This window comes from Syngnathus leptorhynchus, chromosome 19 (assembly GCF_054491065.1).
Source record: "Syngnathus leptorhynchus isolate UIUO chromosome 19, UIUO_Slep, whole genome shotgun sequence".
Lineage (NCBI taxonomy): Eukaryota > Metazoa > Chordata > Actinopteri > Syngnathiformes > Syngnathidae > Syngnathus > Syngnathus leptorhynchus.
Window position 1 is genome coordinate 6,958,799 of NC_141213.1, and position 23,325 is coordinate 6,982,123.

At 42.2% G+C, this 23,325-nt stretch overlaps 1 protein-coding gene and 1 long non-coding RNA gene across 3 annotated transcripts; one reads left to right on the plus strand and one right to left on the minus strand.

Moving 5' to 3' along the window:
* Positions 1 to 2,851: 2,851 nt before the first annotated feature.
* Positions 2,852 to 15,170, minus strand: LOC147041887 (uncharacterized). The gene is made up of 3 exons (XR_015069208.1): positions 14,906 to 15,170; positions 4,787 to 4,884; positions 2,852 to 3,828 (listed from the first exon to the last, which is right to left on the minus strand). It is a non-coding gene; the product is annotated as an uncharacterized LOC147041887 (long non-coding RNA).
* slc35b3 (solute carrier family 35 member B3) lies at positions 11,087 to 14,143 on the plus strand. Of its 2 annotated transcripts, none has more exons than XM_085939216.1 (10): positions 11,087 to 11,334; positions 11,668 to 11,905; positions 12,011 to 12,132; positions 12,213 to 12,367; positions 12,431 to 12,538; positions 12,614 to 12,711; positions 12,815 to 12,907; positions 13,052 to 13,163; positions 13,246 to 13,315; positions 13,453 to 14,143. In XM_085939216.1, exons 2-10 carry the CDS (start codon positions 11,690 to 11,692, stop codon positions 13,601 to 13,603), a joined length of 1,125 nt encoding a protein of 374 aa, XP_085795342.1. In that variant the 5' UTR covers positions 11,087 to 11,334; positions 11,668 to 11,689; the 3' UTR covers positions 13,604 to 14,143. The 2 variants fall into 2 exon arrangements, with proteins under 2 accessions (XP_085795342.1, XP_085795343.1); XM_085939217.1 differs by having other exon boundaries at positions 11,087 to 11,240.
* Positions 15,171 to 23,325: the final 8,155 nt, after the last annotated feature.

Here is a 23,325-nt window from a genome sequence, read left to right on the forward strand (position 1 = left end):
TTGATTGGGCTCTCTCAGCAATTAATCACGCTTAAATGCATAGCCTCGCAGAGTGATCATTTAGGAATGGTGATTAATGAATCTGTCAAATATTTTTCACACTCCGTACACGGCGGCCGGCGCCATCGTTGATTTGGGTCGCACTCGGGTAGAAACATGCAGCACATCTGCAATTTGAACAGCGTCTCTTTTTGGGAATGCGCTTTCTCTTTGAAAACACAGCTGCAGTGGATGTAAGGTCGGAAAAATCAAAATACAGGTGCAAGGTCAGGAGGATGAGACTCTCACCTTGTAGGCGGGGGAGGACGTTTAAGTTGTCTGTCGCTGTTGAGTCAATTAATTTTCAGAATTTGGCAGGAGATCAATGGTTCAAATGAGCTGATCCCATTTGCGACATATTGAGACAGTAACCTATGAGAATGTTAATCACGAGCCTAACAGCAGGTTAATTCCCACATGTAATTAGTCCACATTTTAATTCATGGAAAAAAACCGACAAAACTGTTTTAATTATAAAGTTCCACTGTCTTATACTGGTTTGTTTTTGGCAATGCAGATGCAAAAACATTTATTTTGGGGAGATGAAATACAAATTCCACCTTGGAAAGGAGTGGCAAGTCTCTGCTGAGTTGCCGCTGCGTCTGGTAGGAATTTACTGGATTAGCTCAGTCACAAAATGTGAGATGAACCACATTGTCAATCAGCCTCAGGGCAGAGCAGGAGAGGAAGAGCTGTCAATCAAAGCAGCTCTTCAATCGTCCCATTCACATGGCCTCCTGGAATCAGTCTCTCCCGCTGACTGCTCTTTGACATTTAACGCACCAGGGCCACGAGGATGGAGCGGGGAAAAAAACATCCTGAGATCCTCCCCTTTCTCTCCATCTGTCTGCCTTTTTTGCATTTTAGCACAGAAACGATTGTGGATGGGAATAATGCTTTGATTTGGCACGATGGCAGTGAGAAGCAAAAAGAATCAATTGAAATAAACAGGATGCATTCGGGCCTTGCCGGCCGGACCCTCCCGTAATTCGTGTCTGAATAATTACTCTAGGGTTGTTATGTTTTAATGGCATGGCTTTGTTCATTGACTGATGCGACTCATTTGCACAATGCAGTCGAGGTCGTCAAATAAAGCTCCTGTTAAAATTTTGCGAGTATCCATAGAGAAATTACGAGATTAAAATACGGTCAAGCAAACGATCTTCGTTCCAAATACTAGTTGTATTCGCAAAGGACAGCGCAATTAATGAATCGAATGTATTGGTCAAACGGAGTGCACTACGTGGATGCAACCAGCAGAGGCGCTGTTGAGTCAAGATCAAGAGAGAAAAAAAAATGGATAAATGCAATGATTGTAAGACTTCTTGTTTGAAAGGTTTAAGACTTAGTTTAGGTATGCCTTCTTGTCTCGAGATGCCTCATGAAATTTAATATGAACAACGCCACTTTGTTGTCTTTTTCCCCCTCCCTTGTTGGTATTCCGGAAGGGCCGCCTGGCTCGGAGTGAGGCGTACAGAGTCATTGCTCTTTTGGCTCCGGCGCTGACACCTTGCGCCCTCAAGTGTGGACTCCTTAGTCGCGATCTGATCAGCATCTTTATAGCTTCTCAGCCTTGGGGTTCAATTTTGTCTTGGATGCTTTTACAAATGAACGCAATCACGGGTGAGCCTGCGCATCCTGATTGCATTGAGAGAAGCGGGCGGAGGAAAGTTTAGTGGATTACTGTGCCACTTGAGGATGAAAAACACACAGAGGGGGCCGGCTGTCCCAAACTCCCCCGGAAACAACAACCCAGCCTGGACTATTGGCACTCGCTGCATGTACTCCGTCTTATTTCACTAAAATAATATAATTGTCTTCCATCTTATTGCTTGTAAAGCCATCTTGTGTCCTGGGGCGATGTGTGTGATCAATGTACTCGCTAACAGAATCAATTCTTCCAGGAATACCTTGTGTTTGTGAAACCATCTCAGGCAGCAGATGCAGAAGAGGCGGCTGCGAGTGTAGGTTCCCGTTTTAGCGGGATTAGTTTTGGGATTTGGGCCCTCCACTTGGCACCAGATAGAATTCTTTTTCACGATACATATCTTGTTTCCATTTTTTTACCATGATCAAAAGTGACAAACTGAAATGATAAAACACAGGTAACTGCTCCATAATGGCAATTTAGTGACTACATTTGTTTGTCAACTGCAAATAATAAATCTTAGTGATCAATCCTGCAGTTGCAGCTCCACAACGCTGCTCTGAAACTTTGACCAAAACATCTTGATTTATGTTTGCAATGTTGCTACAATGAATGAATTAATGTCCCGTTACATGTTCCAAGTCTCCACACCTTCTCTTATTCTACAGCTAAACAACCATCTTAAAAGTGAAAGTGAATAATGGGAGAGCTTCAGGCTGGGGAGTAATATTCCCCCAAAAACTATTACAGGGGAAAACTATTGGGATAAACCCCTCTGGGGAGGCCAAAGAGAATGAATGACGAGAAACAAGGAGTATTATCCGGCTAAGGGGAGTCATTTGATAGCTTTTATTTTTTAGTGATTTTATTTTGGGTATTTGGGATTGTTGCGGCAGGTTTATTGTATCCTATAGATATAGATATGTATATATATATATATATATATATATCCACACACACATACATACGTCGTTCCATCCATCCATGGCTTCTTCTAATATATGTTCATTTTTAGCAACTGAGCAAAGCCTGTGACAAAAATGACTTGTTGAAATATGGAATATATTTGCTTGGGAAGCCTTTAGCAAGGGCAACATCAGTCTTAATAACCATGGACAATTTCTCAGGAAGTATCTTGACATATTGAGTTACTTCCATGTGTTCTTCAAAAAAAAAAAAAAAAGAAAGACTTGATATGCAAATTCAGGAATGTCTTGGCGATTGTCATTCCGTTGTTTAGTCCAGTGCTTTAATTCGATTTGAGGGAAGCCGGCGATGCCGAATGTCGCCTCTCGCGAACGTTGCCGGAATGATTGAGTTACCCCTTATTGCATTTGTGACTTTGAGTTCAGTCCCTTCCTTTGCAGCTGTTCCATGAGAGCAAGTGAAGTCAAGTCTAGAATCCTTTCATTTCCTTTGTAAACTGCATTCCATGTTCGGTATTGGGTGGATAAATGACATCCTTTATGTTTTGGAGTATCTTTGACTTTTTACCACCCGTTTTGGCTTTATCTGAGACTTGTTAACTTTTACAATCAGGTATTGTCTTCCTTTTGTCAGCAGCAGAGTCGGTCCATTCTTGGGGTAGCACAGGAAGTGAAACTGTAAGACTGAGTTCACTGGTAATTGGCTACGGTCACGCTAAGCAAACAGGAAGGAATCTGCAACTGATTAGAATTCTTCCTCCTGCAATAATAGTCCCCCTATACCCCGGCAAATTAATTACATTCAGGGGTCTATTCCCACTATTGGTTTTCCTGTTTGGAAGCTGCAATGTAAAGGGACAAATCCCAAGACAACACAGCCGAGCTGCTTTTTCAATTAAACAGAGACGGGATAAGTCCAAAAGGCAGGCAGGCAGGCAGGCAGGCAGGCAGGCAGGCAGGCAGGCAGGCAGGCAGGCAGGCAGGCAGGCAGGCAGGCAGGCAGGCAGGCAGGCAGGCAGGCAGGCAGGCAGGCAGGCAGGCAGGCAGGCAGGCAGGCAGGCAGGCAGGCAGGCAGGCAGGCAGGCAGGCAGGCAGGCAGGCAGGCAGGCAGGCAGGCAGGCAGGCAGGCAGGCAGGCCTCCATCTAGACATCTTTTTATCCAGACATAGTCACTGTCTGCTCTCAGACTGCTGAGTAATTCTTTGCTTTTTTTAACTGGATTTTTCATTTGTTTGTTTTGGAAGAAAGTAAAAACATATGTATTAAAACTTGTATGTCTATAAATATGTATATATATATATATATATATATATATATATATATATATATATATATATACGGCATAGTCACTTTGCAAAATCAATACCGCATGACGCCTATGTTCGAAATGAAATGAAAATAAAACGGGTCGGCATAAAAATCATCTTCACAGAGAGAGAGAGCCAGGACTGTTTCAAAAATAAACGAATGCCTAACAATATGTTTGATGTCCTATATTTGAATTTGTACGGTTACTTACATTACTCCTACTTCCCCGGTCTTGGAACTAATCCGATTGATATGGAAATGTGCGCTCTGTTTCATGACAGAGTTGCGGAGAGAGTGAATGAGAAAGAATTCCCAGGTTCGCTCTTACTCAAAATTTGCTAAAAAAAAAAAGACCTTCCTAATCCTTAAAATTCATATTATTGAGGAGAAAGGATTACACAAAACAGCTCCACAATGCAGCTGCTTTCTTTTTCCCTCTTCCATGCACAAAAGGTTAACCAGGAATGCATAAAGTCAATATTGCAGGCCACCATCAACTTACCTTTTTAATAAAACTTCATCTTGTCGTATTAAACATGGATTGCAATTTCTATGAAATGATACGCATTGTTGAGAAAAGAAATAAGCATATGGTGATTGTTCAAAGTATGCGTGAAGTTCAAATTATTTTTGCTAAATTCTTTAAAAGGTATGTTGAACGTTTTGTGGTGTAAACATGGAGATGTCATTGCAATCAAGCTTAGTCACACAAAGCACACATGTGGTTTTGCAGCCACTGTAATGTCAGTGCACATATCCAGCCAGTATCTCCAAACTTCCTGCACTGGACCCCAGCAGGTCAGGGTTTCTTATCTGCTCCAAACTCTCCGTTTTATCTTAAAGAGCATTTAAAATCATCACTTACCAATTCCCTTCTAGACGGCCATTCCAGCGTGTGTTGTCTGTCATTGGGGTTGAAAATTGGCAAATGGACTGGAAATTGGAACCATTGAGCTTGCCGTCCTAAAGGGGGGGAAACAAAAAAGGAAAAGAATAAAAAAGAGGAAATCAAAGTTAAATGAGATCATGCATGCCAAGAGAATGTTTAACCAAAGGGCAAAAAGGAAGCTGGAGATAACGGAGAAGAGAAAACAGCTTCATGTTGTGTTCTTGCCGTCTGTTTTGGAGGCATAAGCTACATACTGTCTTCGTGTTGATTTGCCAAAAAAAAGCAGTGCCATGTCAAAATGTACATTTAGTTGTTGTTGTTTTTTCCACATTTAAGATGGAGCATGTGTGTTTGTGCATGTTTGTACTTTTATAGCCACAGAGGGATGTGAACATTTACACTGCATTTGTTGTGCAGGTGATTCACAAGCCCTCCACGGTCAGCCCATGTGAAGTGAAGAAAGAGGAAAAAGAGCCCCATCTGCTGCTTTTAGTGGGACACTCTCACTACCTGCCCTTAATACAGCGCCATGACCGCCTTTGTCAAAAATAAAAACAGTTATGCCATGTCAAGAAGTATTGAATCCATGCCATTATTAAAATGAACAGATGTGCCACTTAACAAATAGAATTAAACTGTTTCATCCCTCCCCTGATGTAATTCAGGTTTAAATCCTTGATGACAGGCTGGAAGGGAACACGTCTGGTTTATGATTGTTTAATATAGCCTTTGTAATTATTCTCCCAGGTCGAGTTGCCAATATGCGCATGTGTGTGTGTCTCTCCACAGACTGACAGCAGCAAAGTTTCCAGAAAAAAAAAACCCAGCCCATACTTGTCAGTGTCCAAAAACATGTTCTTCCAAATAATCAAGGGACAACATAATGAAAACAGACTGTTGGAAGAAAAAAAAAAAGTACACAAGTCAAAGATAGCCACAGGTGCTTCTCTTTTTATCACCATTTGCAAACACAATTTCAACTACGCAATGACCAATGTTAGCAAAGCTTCAATCAACACGCCGCTGTCAATTTTACACAGGGTGATGTCACATGAGCAGAATACCTGTGAATGTGTGCCATCTTTTCACTGAATCATTTGGCGCTGTGCTTTTTCTTAAATTCCCACCGCCGTCAAACACTTCAGACGAAACATCAAGCCAGGAGCCATATTCCCAGCAAGCATCAACTAGTTCAAAGACACATAGCGCTCACTCTCCCCAATCCTGTCCTGGCATCTTGTCAAACTCAAATTTGCAGTGACTTTTACAAAAAAAAAAAAAAAAAAAAGCCCCCCCAGCCATTAAAACGTGCAGCGATTAGGTCCCAAAAAAAAATTAGAGGCATGATTTATTAGGGAAAATTAGCCCTAAGAGAGGTGCACGGTTGAAATGTGGCTAAGAAATCACAGGCTGAGAAATGTGCGTCATAAAAGAGTTTGGAGACATGATAGTTAGGCTATATTCCAAACGTATACAGTACATGGAGGGAAAATCTCTTAAAACATTTTGAGGCAGATCTTTAATTACAAGATTTAAAAAGGGTCAGATATGGAGGAAATTGACAGTCGTAAAACATACAGAACATGGAGGAGTCAAATATGGGGAGGGCGGTGTCAACAACTCACTTTTTCCAAGTAAGGAGCATGGCCATGAAATACTTTTTTTTTTTTTTCCAGGTGGATTATCTTTTCCTTGCGGCTGGCTCATTTCAAACGAATGTTTCCCATAGGAAATCATGTCAAGTAACTAAGGTGCTAAAAGTGCCCCCATAAAAACCTTGATTAATTGGACAGCAAAAGTTTCAAGTGACATGTTAGCTATCTTTCCTCCCACAAAAAAAACAGAAGACATTTCAAAATGCTGCCACTTTTTGTGAAGTGATGGTAATGTTAGACAAGGGTCATTGTAGGCAAAGTCCATCTCTTTGCACTCCAAACACACACAAAGCACCATGACATCACCTCCAATTTAAGCCAGACACAGTTCAATATTTCAAAGCAACACGTAAGTCATGGTTTGTAAATCAGCGCCACTCCAAAGACAGAAAACAGGAACAAATGTCCTTGGAATAAGCAAAACAACAATGAACCCAACTTGGTGGCGTTTTGGCCAACGAGCTGAGAAAAGAAAGCCTCGGCAACCTGACCCAATCGCTGCCCGTGCACAAAGCTGACATGCACTTTCCTGAGTGAAGTCATTTCCTCACTCGTCGCTTTGGAAAAACACAACCTTTGAATCGGATTGTATCCTTTCATCGTCAAGCACAGATGAGAAAATGCAAATATAATCATAAAAAAAATACATTGACATCATTTCATCCTTTAGTATTAAAATGGCGTATATTCTCCGACTGCAGCTAGAAGTCGGAAAACTGCGTGATGGATGCGTTGGAGAGATTCAAACTTAATCTAAAATGCATGTCGTGTTGTTTTGAATTTACCGCCCCGCTAGGGCCGGCCTTCTTTAATGTACTATCTGGAAATGTGGGAAAGAGAGGCCTTAAAATACTGTCTGTAAGAGATGTAAAATTTATGAATACCCGCCTCACATCTCAGTGTGATTTATGTGAAATAATAATACACTATTTAATGCTTAAACATAGCTAGGAGCGATCCCTGGCTATCAAGATGTACAATGGAGTAATGCGGCCGCAAGACAAATCACCTTGTGGAGCGCTGATGCTTATTTAAAGGTGCGCAGGCAGATATATTAAACTATGTGTAATTGTACACTAACTCTGCTGTAGGCAAACACAGGAGGAGGCCAGTCCTGATGCAGATGGAGTGGTGTAATCAATTTGGTCCAAGCGTTGCTGTCCACAAGACAGAAGAGAAGAGAAGAGAAGGGAAGGGAAGTGGAGCAAAAAGCAAATCACTTGTCATCTTATTCAGTGACATAGCACCAAACTTTGTGCAGTCGCTAATTGGATAGATACGTGTATCTATAGAATGTCATATATCAATTTCAAACAAGGACTCGAGAGTTCGAACAATTAGATCCGAGCGTGTGGACTGACAATTTGTCTTCATGGGCCACTTAAAATGATGTGGCGGGCCGTATCTGGCCCCCGGGCCTTGAGTTTGACACCTATGCTGTACTTTGACCTGGCCTACCTGATGAGAAATCAACGGTGACATGAACATTGCGTCTCTTGCCTCATATATTTGTTGTGAGCCTCGTTGTGAGTGACTTGTGTGGGCCTACAGAAATGAACAAGAGGCGTTCCGGAAACTTTATCGCCTTTCTTGTCTCTCAAGTCTTGCTGAGTCGGCATACCTAGATAGACGCATTACTCATGGTTTTCAGGGAGACGCAAAAAAAGGTGCCTGCCGCCCCCCATCCTGCTGCGTTGCGTTCATGTGCAATTATAGCGACGGTGATCCACAGGTGTTGAATTCTTCTGGCAAGCCATAAAACCTGATATGCATGATTTGTGCAGTCAACCAGGTCTGTAATTTCATTCGCCTTTTCTTTCATTTCCTGAACCCCACGATCCATTTTCCTCCTTTATGAGAGACCCAGAGAGACTTTCAGGATTATGACATGGTCTGTGCCATGGGGGGTCCGGGAAGCCATAGAAGCTGAGTGAAATGCTCCATTTGAATAGGCTTTTCAATGCCTGCGGTGCGTTTCAATTATTCTCTTTGACTTTCGGACACGCTCCACAACAGAAGCATTGACTCGCAGACAAACGACATCATCTAGCATTTATTTGCGCAGGTACGCGCGGCATGATTGAAATGATTTAAGTTCGGAAACCGAGGCTATGCGTGGACTTAGTACGTAAATCAAGCTTGCTCCTCGCTTGGCTCGTATATTTAAGGGAGATTCATAGAGGCGCTGGGTCGGGCCGGGTGTCGTGCCACGCGGGTTAGTGTGTTGGCGGGAAGTGCAATGTTCTCCAGGGGGAAACTACACAAACTGTGTGTGACATTTTAACAACGTTGCCTGAACGTGATCAGAGAGAAGTATGCATTGCAACTTGTGGAAGTGAACTTTCAACTCAGTGTATTATTACAGCTGCTAATCCAATTCAAGACTTCCATCAGCTCATTTCGGATATTAAAGCTGTACAATTGCTGTATGTCATGAAGGTAATGTTAATATCTATGCAAATAAGCAAGAGTGAATTTTGCATAATGTACAATTTGGTCGGGGTTGGCAAACTTGTCACCTGAAACAATTCCTCCAGCATCATTGCGCGTTGACTAAATCATATTCATGTGCAAAATTAGTCTCGGTGCCTGATTGACATTTTATATCTGTGACTACTTTAAATAATTAAAAAGTGAAATCTTGAAAAGTAATAGCCTCTCAAATAAATCCATTAAGTAGTTAAAGGTTAGGAGGAAAAAACAAGATTATTGCTTACAGCAAACTAATTCAATGACACTATGCAGTTGATTTGATAAACGGCGTCAAAGCAGAGGTTAAAGGAATGAGTAATGAAACATATGTACGGGTGTCGTCTCTCTGATGAAGAAACAATAAACGTTTTTCGACATTTTCACGAGTTTGAGGAAAAAGACTGAACGCACCAAATGATATTTCTTGCTCAATGATTTCATGACTTTTTGTTTCCATTTTTGAAAGAGAAGAGCCTGGCTTTCGAAGAGAGATGCTTCCCCCTCCTGGCTGCTCCCAAGAAAGCGAAAATCTCATGCTTCTCATCTCACTGGCACCTTTGCATTGCATGTGCAATGTTTCTTTACACTCTGCTGGAATAATATTCTTTGAAACATGGACAGTGTGTGTGTACGGGGGATTAAATGAAATGTATTTATTCATAATTTTTTTTGTTGTCATTCAAGTTGGCTATGACAGATCCCGGTTAAGATTCAGAGATTTTCTCCAATTTTATTTTGATGACAGTAGTTAGAATCTGTCTCGTCAGTGAGCATTCTCATCTTTGAGGTTATTTGATGGAAAGTGTTCAAAGGTGCACTCCCTTATGAGCCCGGTTTTAATAATGTCCGTCTTGATCCATGCAGGAAGCAGCCATATTGGATCCAGATTTCACTAGTGCAAAAGTCATTTGATTTGTCTTTCTTTCTCCATCTGCCTCTACTTTATTCCTCGCCGTCCCATCCGTTGCCCTCTGCCTGACTTATTGTGGTACAAAACCATTGCCCATATTTTGTTTTGAATAATCAATAAATAATTATTGTATTATTTAATGGCATCGCACAAGGATAGAGGAAATGGGTTTTATTATTTAAAATCTGTCACACATGACAAATGGCTACATTTGTAAAGTTGGATGGCAAAGATGGGGAGGCTGAGCTGAAGACTTCCTCTACATGGGGTTGTAAATATGATTTTTTTTTTTTTTTTCGGCTTGTCAAGACCACGAGTGGGAAAGCAGCAGGTGCTCAGACTGTAAATTTTCAGAGATTAATTAACCTTTTCCATCACCATTTCAACCCTGCATCTTTTTCTTTGCACAGTGCAACCCCCTTCAAGCTCAGAGGTGAGACCTGGCTGGAGTAGAGACGGCTCATTCCAAATGAGTTATTAACAGAATTTTTTGAATAGAAGGAAAAAATTGTAGCCTAGCCATTTAGTGTCATAAAGGCCTGGTCGGTGAGGCGACGGGGGCCTCCCAGGGACAGGAGGCAATACCATTACAATCAAATCTGAGATGGAAGAGGGATTGAGCTGTCCATTCGGAATTTTTATATTGTCGGAGGGCAGAGAAGGAAATAATGCCTTCCTAGAGTGTATTAACCTCTGGCTGGCGAGGTAACAAAAAAAAAAAGGCTAAGAGAGGTAGAATGGGAAAGAAAAAGAGCAAAACAAAAAAATGTGCATGGAAATATATTGATGGAATAAGTTGGAGATCAGGAGATAAACAGGAATAGTACAATAAATGAACTAAAAAGGGAGGACAAATGAGAAATTATACAAAGAAATTTGAAAGAGTATATGGAAAATTGCTTTTATATTTGAAATGAGATTTGACCTTTTTCTCTTTCTTTTTTCTTCGGAAATGAACTAGTGTGAGCAATTTGTTCAAAACATATTTTACGATATTTCTGACTCATGATTTGTTTTTGATTGCATTTCAGTCTTTAAGACCTTTTATCATGACTACTTCCAATGTGCATGATGTTGCTGTCTAATTGATCGACTTTTATGTTGACTTTTCTAGCTCTTGCTTTAATATTTGCAGAAGGTTTTCTTTTTGATTGCATTTTAGTCTTTGTTTTGGTTTGTTCTTTGTCTTTTTTTCACCTGACCGGATGGACGCCTCGCCTCCACTGGTGCGGTGGACCAATGGCAGCGGCGAGTGCATGCGCCGACCGGAAGTTGTTGGCTAACGCCGCAGCTCCACTCTAGCAACGACATTGCTAGCCACAGGGCTTCTTCCAGCTCCTTTGCAAAATTGCCAGCTTGTCACCGACGAAGAGGATTATGGACGAGTTTCAGCGTCAGTAAATATGACTTGCAGATGTTTACAGTTGTGCATTTCGCCGGAAAATGACTATAATTCAACGTAAAGATACCCGGAAGTGTTGTCGAAGGTAACGGGCCAGCCGGTCAGATTTGAGCATTCTTGCTCGCATCCTTGCAAAAATGTAGTCTTCCAACGTTCTGCCTTTCAAGTTGACTAACATGCATCCGATGTTGAAATGAAAGCATGTGATTTTGTATTCGGTAGCAAGTGTATTGCACAGATTGGGTCTATTGACACACACAAAAGCTTTTTCCATATTTGTTTTTGAAATCTCTCATTTGATAACATGACAGTCTAGCATTTGTATGTGTATGAGCAGTCGTAATAAATATTCTTGATTTGTTTTAAGATTGGTCCATGAAACACCTTCTTGAGATGAGATGTGTTTTTGTTCCCACAGCCACGAGTAGAAGCTTGCCACAATGAGTGCAAAATATGGCCTGGCGGGGTACAACAGTTCGCGAAAGCACATTTCAATCTCCGTTCCGGCATCTGCAGAGGTGATGTCCCCTCATATCAAGTCTCTGGAGGAACTGAAGGTTCTTGGAATCAGACTTGGCAACTTCAGTGCCCCCACACAGTTTTGCATCTGTGTGGCTGGGGTCTTCTTCTTTTACCTAATCTACGGCTATGTACAGGTAATAAAGCAAATACCTTGAAAGTAACACCTGACTTTGTGTAAAGAAATGATCTTGGTGACACAAAAAGGAATATTACCATTGTTATTTTGTCTTGCTGCTCAGGAATTAATCTTTTCAGTGGAGGGGTTCAAGCCCTTTGGTTGGTACCTCACTCTGGTCCAATTTGGGTTCTACTCTCTGTTTGGACTCATGGAGCTTCAATTCACAAAAGACAAACGCAGAAGGTCCAGCTATTTTGCTGCATGTCAAAGTGTTTGACAGCGATGCTAAAACTCCTGAACTTGTTTTTCTTTATCCCCTCCAGGATACCCGGGAAGACGTATATGATCCTTGCCTTTCTAACGGTGGCAACCATCGGCCTTTCCAACACCTCTCTGGGTTACTTGAACTACCCGACACAGGTCATCTTTAAGTGCTGTAAACTCATTCCTGTCATGATTGGAGGAGTATTTTTACAAGGTCTGTTTGAAATCATTTGAATCAAAAGTGATGATTGTGCTGAGGTTTGGAATGGTGTTTCAGATAAACGCTACAATGTGATGGATGTGACGGCTGCTGTCTGCATGAGTTTTGGACTCATCTGGTTCACGCTTGCTGACAGTAAAGTGACACCCAACTTTAATGTCACAGGTTAGTACTGTGCCACACAAAAGGCAAAAATGGTCATTTATCTTGGACATGACTAAGATGTTTGTTGGTCTTCAGGTGTTTTCATCATTTCCCTAGCACTGTGCGCAGATGCCGTTATTGGAAATGTGCAGGAGAAAGCCATGAAACTTCATAATGCCTCCAATTCTGAAATGGTATTTGACTTGTCGGCAAAGTTGAAATCATTTCTCATTGAGTTAACAATCTTTTTTTTTTTTTGGGGTCTCACATGTTAAGCGGTCTGTGCTCCGTTTCCAGGTGTTGTACTCGTACTCCATCGGCTTTGTGTACATCCTGACGGGGCTGCTCAGTGTGGGCGGGCTTGGACCAGCGGTCTCCTTCTGCTCGGAGGTGAGCTTGCGCAAAACGACACCTTAACAGGGTCTAACGTGAAATCTTTTTCAATTTGTTCTGGCATCCTAAGGTAAGATTGTGGCTTTGCCTTACTGACCCGGTGGAATTTGCCGTATTTTTGTTTCATGGTCTCTTTTTTAGGACCCACTGACGACGTACGGATACGCATTCCTTTTCTCCCTTTCGGGTTATTTGGGCGTCTCCTTTGTGTTGGCCTTGATCAAGCTGTTTGATGCTCTTGTTGCAGTAACTGGTGAGTTCCGTCAAATATCTGAACTTCCAAAGTCGAACGAAGAGCAAAAGAAATAACTGGTGACTGTTTGACTTCTTTGCAGTGACCACGGGTCGGAAAGCAATATCAATTGTTTTTTCCTTCATGTTCTTCACCAAGCCCTTCACATTTCAGTAAGTACTGCCATCTTTGGACTTTCTTCTGTTGAATCATGTGATCACTGCTTTGGATGTGCTTTTCCTGCCCCTGCCTTTCATGTCTTCAGTCCATTGGCGTAAACCTCTGACCTTCTCCCAACCCCCTCACACAGGTACATCTGGGGTGGCCTTCTGGTGCTCTTTGGCATCTTCTTGAATGTTTACAGTAAAAACCGTGACAAAATAAAGCTTCCCTCAATCAAGGACCTGAAGAGCTGGCTGTTGACGGGAAAGAAAGTCAGACTCCTCTCCCAAAATGTATGAGAGGAGGCATCCATGGGTGGATGCCGTCCATCACAGGCCTCCTAAGATCAACATTGAGCCAACGATGGGCCAGCCTCATATGCGACATGACTCAACTATGATACCCCATGGAATTATGGGCTTCTCTTCACCATAAGACAACTGGTACGGACTGAAACTAGCCCAAACTGAAGACTCAGTTGAAGAAATGAGTGGCTGTTTTTGAACAATGTGAACCACACCGAGAAGGGAATCAAGAGACCAAATCACACACTTTGCACTGAAAAACGTTTGTGGAAAAAGCTGAATGAATTGATATCAATTGATTGTTTTCTTCCCATGTAACAAATCAACATTGTAAGGATTAATTCACTGCAATTGTGAAATAGCCCGTGTCCCGCAACATGTGCCACAAAGACTGGATTTTTTTTTTTTATGAGAAAGAATTGTAATATAAACAATCTGCTCTCTGAACAGTTGGATTTTGGTGTGTTGCTGCTAACCACATGTGTTTGGGTGAAGGCATCATGATCTTTTTGCAATAAAACAAAGTTAAAAGTTTGTGTTGATAGTCAGTCGTATGTTCTAAGGGTCTATCAAATGAGTTTGTCACCGTATCAATCTAGGACTGCCCCACTGTGATGTGTTCAGGAAAGGCGGGACATAGACTATATCAAACTTTGATGTGGCAACTTGTGCACAGCTACAACATAACTCATTGGCAAATTCACTGTTTCAATTATTAGCGTTTTTTGTTTTTTTTAAATCATAATCACTCATATTTTCAATATGTTCTACGTCTTGGGTAAATTATATGTAAAAGTTAATATTTGAAAATATAGCACCTTGTGGTGGATTTTCATTTATCTGCCAACTCCCGCTTGGCACTGCTTGACACAATCACCAAAATGGGAAAGCCATGTTGACAGATGAACAGTGAAGGATTACATGAGAGGTCAAGGGTTCGTGTTCCCGTGTTAAAAAATTGTGCGGCAATAAACACACCCCTGCAGAGTACAGCTTCATCACTGTGTGAACGGCTACTCTCCTCCCTGAAAGGTCATTATTGGATGGGGGGAAAGCCCAGTTGACCAAAGGCAAAGCACATCATTTGTCTTTTAACACCAGGAGAACACACCTAGACCAATGCAGGCTGACCCCTGATTTCAACATGAAGAACTTTGTCCATTTTTCAAGGCCACATAGAAATGTACTTTCCAAAATGTCCACACACAATTCAATTCAATGACTTCCAGAGTTCAATGTTGCATAGTTGTTGTCACACGCTTATTTGAAAACACAGTGTACGGCTGTTGATCTTACCTTGTTGGAGATGAAGGAAGCATGTCCAACATGGAGGCAAGCATGGCCCAGGCGATAGCAGGCAGGTAAGGAGAGAGGGAGGGAGGGGTGCTGGCAGATAGCACACGGGTGCAGCCTATCCAAATTGTAAGCTCCAAGTGGGAAAAAGATAGATCACTCCAATCTTCTTGGCTGACTGAGGTTGCCTGCCATGTGGGAGCAGCCATCTTTACCTGATCAGGTGCCTGATCAGGTGGTTGAGCAGGTGACCCGTGGCTGTTTCAAAATAAATGTCCATGGCCTAAGGCCAGCAACTTTGAACCAGAGTTCAAAAATGAAGGTCAATGGCCCAAGGCCAGCCAATCCAAACCTAAATTTAACTTTAAGGTAAGGAAACCAAATTGGCTCCAACATAAACAGTATCATATCCTTTGTGCAGGTCAAGGAAGACAGCCCCTCCCCTCCTGGTCCAAGGAAGACTTGATTGCATTGGGTGATGTGTAAAAGGGCTATTGTTAAGGTGGCTATTTCATTTGCAATTGGAATTCGGAATACCAATCATGTGATATCAAATACATATTCAAAATATGAATTTGGTAAGGTCAACAAAATGAAGAACCATTGCTTCTACATACATGGTTGGCAAAATGGTGGAAACCAATGAGCCATGTTTTACAAACATTCATGATGTTGGAAGTGCAGAGTCAAAGTAGCCCAGCCACTGTTGGAAACTTTTCCCTGTATAATATGATGGCCATCTGCTAGGCGGAGCCACGCTTACCCAAAAGCCCCTGGGCTAGATGTTTATCTGCCTACGCCAAATCTCTCTTAAAACTGCGTTAAGGATGCCATGGTCGAGCGCGACAATTAAGGCAGGTGCCAAGCTGTAGGACGGAAACGCAATTGAAGCAGATTAGAGGGAGGGAGGATGGGGAACTCTGGTGGTTGGAGATGATAAATGAAATGAAAATTGTACAGGCTTGGACAGCGGCCCTTACTGCTGTTTTGAAATTCACTGCGCTGTGATTAAAATTGGAACAGAACGGTGCTTACAAGTCCTGGCAAGTTCTCTTACTTTATTAGCAGCTGTTTAGCTGTTGTTGAGAATGCTGCGCTCCTTCCTGTCAACTTGACAAACGGACTCGAGCGTGTGATGCTGCGCCATATGACCAAGAGTGCCATGTATTTTTCAGTCACACCCGGAGCATTGCGCTTGGGAGTCCAACAAACACACGTGCAGAATGTTCACACGCCCGACTTGCATGTCCTGTATAGCTCGATGGAGCAGGGGGTAAAATATTCCACTGCAGTCATTCATGAAGAGGAATTCTTAATAATAAATATCCCACCAATAATGAATGTGCTGCTGGCTGCAGTTGTCTTGGGGGCATAATATCTAATTTCCTCCCAATGTTTCATATTTCTTCTCCGGTGTGTGGACACAGTCCATCACTGCGCTCCGGTGTAGGTTCCTATCACTTGTTCTTTTTCAAATCAATATATCCATCAAAAGCATGGGCAGATAAATGACAGATTGCTGGACAAAGGGCCAATGTTAACCGCGTGGCAGAAGAAGACACTCCCGTGGGTGCTTCTTGGTGGCCACCGTGTGAGGAAGATCTGCCAAAATGTCATTTGAAATTACACTGGATATTACCAAACGTTTTTTTTTATAATACGAGCGGAGACACCGAAGCCATTGCTCTTTTTAATTAAATTCCCTGCACCTGCACGAGGGTTAGGATCAGATGGTTCTAGATCGTACATCTTTCTTGACACCCGACCTCTTTTTTTAAATTCATAATATCATATCAGTTAGATAAACATAAATAAATACACTTCCACTAACTGGAGCATGGTTGGACTTGACTTGATTTTGTGAGTCAACCCTCCCCGATAACAAGTCCAGCCACATGGAAAAAGACAGTTAGTTTAGGGAATCAGGCCAAGCTACAGGGGCAAAAAGGTGTAGAGCCAGATGAAATAGAGCAGACAAAACAGGGGAGTCACCCTCACAAATCTCCAACTGCCATGTTGAATCCTTAGCACAGACCTGCTTAGGTGCAAGGGGCCAAGCAGTCAGCTCGGGCACGGGCCGTAACGTGAAGGGCGGGGCCGCACACGCTCGCACACTTACAGTAGATTGTACCTGAACGTGGCAATCCTGCTGGGAATATGCTACCATCAGGCCCAATAACATCAGCAGCCACCTTAGCCCTGACACCACATGACATGCATATGTGCAGAGGCAGCGTGAGGCGATGGCGTCCCAGGTAGCGGCAGGGCTTGCTTTGAAGGAGATGCCCACTGACACTGCTTTGCAAAGAGAAAAAAACACAAAGAACATAGAGGAGGGGGTGTATGTCTTGAAATGGACAGCCAAAATTAAGGTACATTCAATGCTTTATTTTTTGAATGGGTATATCCAATTTGCAGTATTTTTTTTATTTTTGAAATTATTTATTTTAGAGTATATATATTTTTTTGTTTACAGCTACATAACTCTGTAACTGTTATGACTACTGAAATAAACGTGCACCCTTTGGTTCCCAATATTGTCTACAAATGTCTATGTTTTTTTATGCTGCACTGGGAAACGTTTCCAAAGGCCTTCTGCTCCTCTAATATGGAGCATATAAAAGAATAAATAATCCCGATGTCTGCGGTGTCCAATGCAAAGTAATTTAACGCATCAATGCCGCCACCTATTAATTTCTGGGAGAAGCAGAGCAGGGCAGGGGCAGGGGGAGCCTGCGAGCTCTGATTGGACAGACGCAGCTGCATCTTGTATCACTTTGCGAGCAAACGCAACGCATAAATAGAGCTCCAAAGCCTGCACACTCACATGGGAGAGAGTGACACTGTATTCCTAATGAATGAATTACCCAAGTACGTACGTCTATAGATAGAGGGGCCCATTTGGGGGCTCTTGTCCTCAGGGCGCTGGCTGCATCACGAGGAGCCCTGCAGGCTTCTCTGCAGGCTTCAATGGAAATCCCAGGCTGCTTTAATTAGATCCACAGCTTCTGACCCCCGTCCGTCTTCTTCCCCTAAATAGTTTTGGTGGGGGTACCCGTATCGCCACGAAAACAACAGACTGTGGAGACCACAAAGCCTAAATTCAGAGTAGTTGGACACAGTTGACTTCCCCTTTAAGTTTGAATTGTAAGATCTGTATCTGTTATGTCTTCACACGCTTGACCATTCTTTTCCTAACACTTGTACAACTTTTTTTTTTTGACGGCCTTACTGTATTATACTCCACTACCCTGTTAGCAATTAATATGAGCTGTCTCATAGAATCTCAGCATTTTATCTGATGTATGTTTTGTCATTATCACTGCGGTCCATCATTACTTCCCTATTATTGTCTGGGGGGACATTTGAGAGCGTTCGGAAGGGATGAGGGACGAGAGACATTTTTCTTTTCTTTTCGGAGGTGAATGCGGGGGAGCGGGATATTTGCCCCAAAGATATCATGTCTGTGTTTTCCTGCAATTAATTAATGGGTCCCCAGTTAGTTAGTAGAAGGCAGCTCTTGCTTCACCGTGGCTGGCGACTGCGAGAGGGCAAAAGAGGTCGGAGCCAAGCTCGCCTCCGTAGCTCCGGGCTCTTAGTTGGGAGCCGCTGGATTCGGACTATTTTTAACGAAATCCCTTTATGGATAGATAAATCTGATTTTATGCAAGAAGAGTCTCCTGGGTTTCAATTAACTGGAGATCATACTGCACCAAACCAAAGAGGAAAGAATGTAGATAGGAAGGGAGAAAGAACCTTTAATTAATGCAGTCTAATTAAACAAATGTGAAATGCATTCTGGCTTCTATTTTGGAGGCCGTAGGTGAGGGTCACTGTTTGCTTGGGTGATATAAATCTACAAAAGTGGATATTAACAGTGGATGCTAAAAGGCTTGGGAAACCTCAGCTGGGTGGATGAAATGGATCCAATCAAAAATAAAGGAGTCAAAGAGTCATGTCGAATGGCTGCGACCAGTTCAGGGTATACCCCGTGGCAACTTCCAAAGTCATAGCACCCCAGAAGAAGCATGGGGAAAGCCAGTGTTTGGTCAAAATGCACAGCGTGTCACCTTAGCACTCATCGTCACACCGTGACGCGTATTTTTTTTCGCCGTCAGCTCATTGTCTCTCGTTAAAGTAGCCACGGGGGTGCTCCTTGATCTCAGGTTATCGTCACTTACTCGCCATGCCCCCATTAGCGCCATGACATTTCTCTCTCCATTGGATTCCCAGCATGTTGTGTATTAGGTTTCTCTGCTGCGTGGTGGGGAATGATATGCTTCATCGGAGCGCGAAAATGTTTGGCTGAAATGCAAACGCGAGCTGGATGAGTACAGGTTTGTATACACACAAAATGTTGCTTAGGCTTGCAGCTGCTGAGCAATGAGCATGCAGACTTCATGGAGAGACAGTGAACATCCAAGCTGGCAATTCTGAAAAGAAAAAAAATACATTGAGCCATATTTCAAGCCCCAAATATGACAGGATCCATTTTACACATTTCTCTACTGAGTGGTTTCTTCAGTTTTCTATATCTGCTGTATTATTGTATATTTTTTTAATTATTATCATTTTATTTATTTATTACGGTTTGATAATTATTTTTCTGACATTTGATAACATTTCAATTGTTTGGTATGATATATTAACATATTTGTGGCAGGAACAGCGGGAGGCGAGTACTCATCTGTGAGAAATTATTCCATTGAATTTCTCATTTAAAATCGACCGCCTTTTATTACAAAGAAACTTGGACAGAGAGGGACAAAAGTAAAAAGGGTCCAATCTGGAGGCGTTATTTTGCCAAAACGCATAATCGACAACGGAAAGGATATCATTAAATATGGCCGGCCGACATTCAGTCGAACGCATCAAAGTCAAGTACGAGGCTCCTGGAAGTCGTCTTTGCTCCAATTAGTAGTCACACTCAACCAGATTGGGAGGAGGAATCCATTGGCCGCAGGGATTGGTCAATCTTTGAGGGATTATTTTCAAGATGTGCACAATGGCCCCAGGTACTCGTGGGAAATGTAGGCAAGCCTTTCTGGACCGTCCTGGAGATGTCCATTTGCTTCCAATGACCAATTAAACTATTTGATGTAGGTCAGATATAATGTTGTCATTAGACAGCCTCTTCTCCTTATAATGAAGGCCTATTATTGAGGATGAGCTTTAAAAAAATTGCTAAGCAGATCACGTGGCATGGATGATAACGTGTTGATTTAAAGGGCTATTGGCAACATTCTTAGGAACACGCTCAAATGATCAAATTCTTTGCAAACATGGTGAATATGTGCATTGTTTTTTTTTTGCCTCTCTCTCCAACTCTTGCTGCCGTTGGCTTGAGGAAAGTCACACTGCTTAATTAAGGACAGAGAAGAGTATGGGCGGGCCCCGTTCTATGCAGTGTCCTCATTAGTGGATTTTCCACCCGGAGGTGCTTTGGAGAAACACCATGTCTAATGAGGGACTAACAGTCACACAAGTAATAGCACGGCAAAACTTTGTTCATACTCATGGGACACTTTTTAGGTACACCTCCACAATCACTAAACAGGGAACTCATTTAAGGTTTTTGATGTTCAGAGAGATTGTTAAGTAAAAATGTTTATTTTTTTGAAGATGTATTTTGTCCTTGATTGCTCAGAGACGCCCATAAATAATCTATAGTGATGATGATTAGGATGATCATGATGAGGCATTTTTTTTAAACCTATGAAGTCCTGCAAAATGATATTTGACATTACTTTCCATAAGCAAGCTGCGAAAGGGGTGAACCTGCCCTCTGGCTAACAATAACTGTCTCTTCTCGTACACACACGCTCACAGCACGCCGCTGTACAGGTAATCTCACTTAATCATCTCAGAGGTCACAGCAAAGTGAGGTGGCTGATAATTGCTGTAGTGAGCAGCACCAAGTGAAGGATTGCAGGAGAACCACGAGAAGGACTTAGTTGAACGCTGGGGGTTGGTTGACACAATGGAGATAAGTGGACCTTCCACTGGCTCATTTATTGAATGAATCACATCAAATAGCATGTTCTAAAAACACTCGTAAAAAGAGAGATAGTCGCAACTAGAGTGGAAATAAAAGGAATGTCCTGCACAATTCCTTATAATTGCTTTTATATAGCTGACAATACAAACATTTTGTCTTTTGTGAAGGGGGTGGGGGGTGAGGAACGTCACCATATATATGGATTCATGTTAGACTACCACATATAGTAGCAATAATAGCATCAAATATACAACAAAGAGAAATAAAAGAAATAGGAAATAAAAATTCACTTAACATTGATGGTTACCGTAATGTTCATAAAACCCAGTGTGGCTTCAAAGTCAAATTAAGTTCAGTGGGCAAAATGATGGCGGTCTCCGTGTATCCATCCATTTATATGACTCTTTTTATGGCTGAATCAAAGCTGCCTAGCTAATCAACGCTCTATTACAAAGCTTCTTCATGGCGCCACTTTGATTGGCTTCAATTTACATAATGGTGGAACGCTGAGAAAGTCAGCTCTCAACTGCGTTCCATTTCTACCAGCAAACAGATTAGGTGGCTTTATGGATTTGCAACACGTGCAAAAGCATTTGTGCTCTTCTTCTTTTATTTCATGACTGGCCTTTTCCACCTGGACTAGGCAGTTGTTGACAATCACTGGTGTCTCGAGACATTTCTACTATTCTGTGAAGAGAATGTTGGGCTTGACTTCCTCTTTAATGAGGAATCAAATTGTTTCCTTGCTTTTTCGGTTACCAAGAGTGTAAAAGCAAAACAGAGACGGCTGAACTTGCTATCGTGCACGTGCATATTTTTTTTTCCTCCGCCGAAACACACCAGTTGCCCGTCCATATAACAGACTAACACCGACGAAGCAATCACGGCAAAGAAATTAACAGAGCAGCAAAGCTTGGGGGCGTCAAGCTGCCCTTCTCATGGGGCGCCGCATAAAGGCGAGCTCAGGTAGCTGCTACTTTTTAATGAGGCCATTTGCCTAATGCCTTCTCCATCTTGTCAATCTATTATCCCTTATCTCTGCCTTGTATGGCTGCATCACCCTCGCTCGCCCCTTGACTCCGACTCGCCAAAAGAGACGAGCCTTGCGATGTCGCTGCGGTGGCCCATTAGGAGCTTCCTCCAGACTAATTGCTGTGAGATGCTACGTTAAAGACAATAACAGAAAGAAAAAAAAAGGGAAGAACAGGACAGTCATAGTCATGTTTTTAAAGTGACACTGGTGGTGCAGTCTGAATAACCAAACAGCACTTTTGAACAAGGTGTTTTGAAATCCCCAGGAAAAAAAAAAAAAAAAATATATATATATATATATATATATATATATATATATATATATATATATATATATAATTTTTTTTATTTTTATTTAACCCCTCCAATTTTTGAGCGAAAAGCGCATTTCAGCACTGCTGGATGGACAGTTACACCATCCGAAATTGGTCAGTCTCCTTTTTCCAATGGTTCACTGCTGTTAAAAGCACATTGGGTATTATTTACCTAGACTGTACACTATTGTGCCACCAAGAGAGCAAGCCTACCATAATGTCATCAGCAGAGGTGCAACCAAAATGTCATCACAAATGACTTCCAAATAAGACCTCCAGCACACACGCACGCACACACACTTATCCCAATTCAGCCTTTTTATGAAAGAATTGAGTGACATGAAGTTCACTAGATGAATAGTTTGGTAGCCCTAGCCGGGTAAGGGCTGTAAATAGGATTGAAGTTTAAATGGAAAGAGTTGCTTCGCTGATTAGGGGGATGGGCAGAGCAGAAAGGGCCGAGGCCAGAGGTAACGTAGAGGTGAGTCGTTCACCTGCAGAGCAGACTTTTTCTTTCCGATCATTCCTAGAATGTGAGCAACTGGCTGTTTAGTAGAAACGTCAAAGTCGCAATTCGTTTCACAACCGAGGTGTCTGAATTCCAGAACATTTTTATACTCAATATAAAGAATTCAATGGATCTGGTCCGGGTTCTTTCGTGTGGAATGTACCTTATTTCTGATCAAATAGAGAAAGAAGATCATAAAGTAATGATGTTTTGAAAGGAGGGAGGAAAGGTTGTCCTTTGGAACTGATGAGTGGACAACCTGGTGTGAAAGGATGCTTCCCAGTAGGCCGACATTAGGAGATGAACAGTGCCTTGGTTCCGAGTCATTAGACAGCCTTAAAGCTGATGACACGGGCGGAGAAAAGATTGATATCTTCGGAATTGGTATCCAACAGGAAGCCCGTTGACGCCACATGTGACCATCACCTATGAATTCATTGAGGAAAGGGCATTTAGGGGGGGGGGCTTTTTTTTTGTGCAATGTTGTTTTTCCTGTGCTATTTCGTAAAGTGATAGCAGCAGGTGATTGTGGCGGTAAGTGGAGGTAAGCCGATCTAAAAGTAGCGTCGAA

Excerpts from the sequence above, each read along its gene's own strand:
- slc35b3 (XM_085939216.1), top strand. The coding sequence starts at position 11,690 with ATGAGTGCAAAATATGGCCTGGCGGGGTACAACAGTTCGCGAAAGCAC. Across the intron at positions 11,906-12,010 it reads TAATCTACGGCTATGTACAG|GAATTAATCTTTTCAGTGGA; the intron begins GTAATAAAGCAA and ends CTTGCTGCTCAG. Across the intron at positions 13,164-13,245 it reads TGCTCTTGTTGCAGTAACTG|TGACCACGGGTCGGAAAGCA; the intron begins GTGAGTTCCGTC and ends ACTTCTTTGCAG.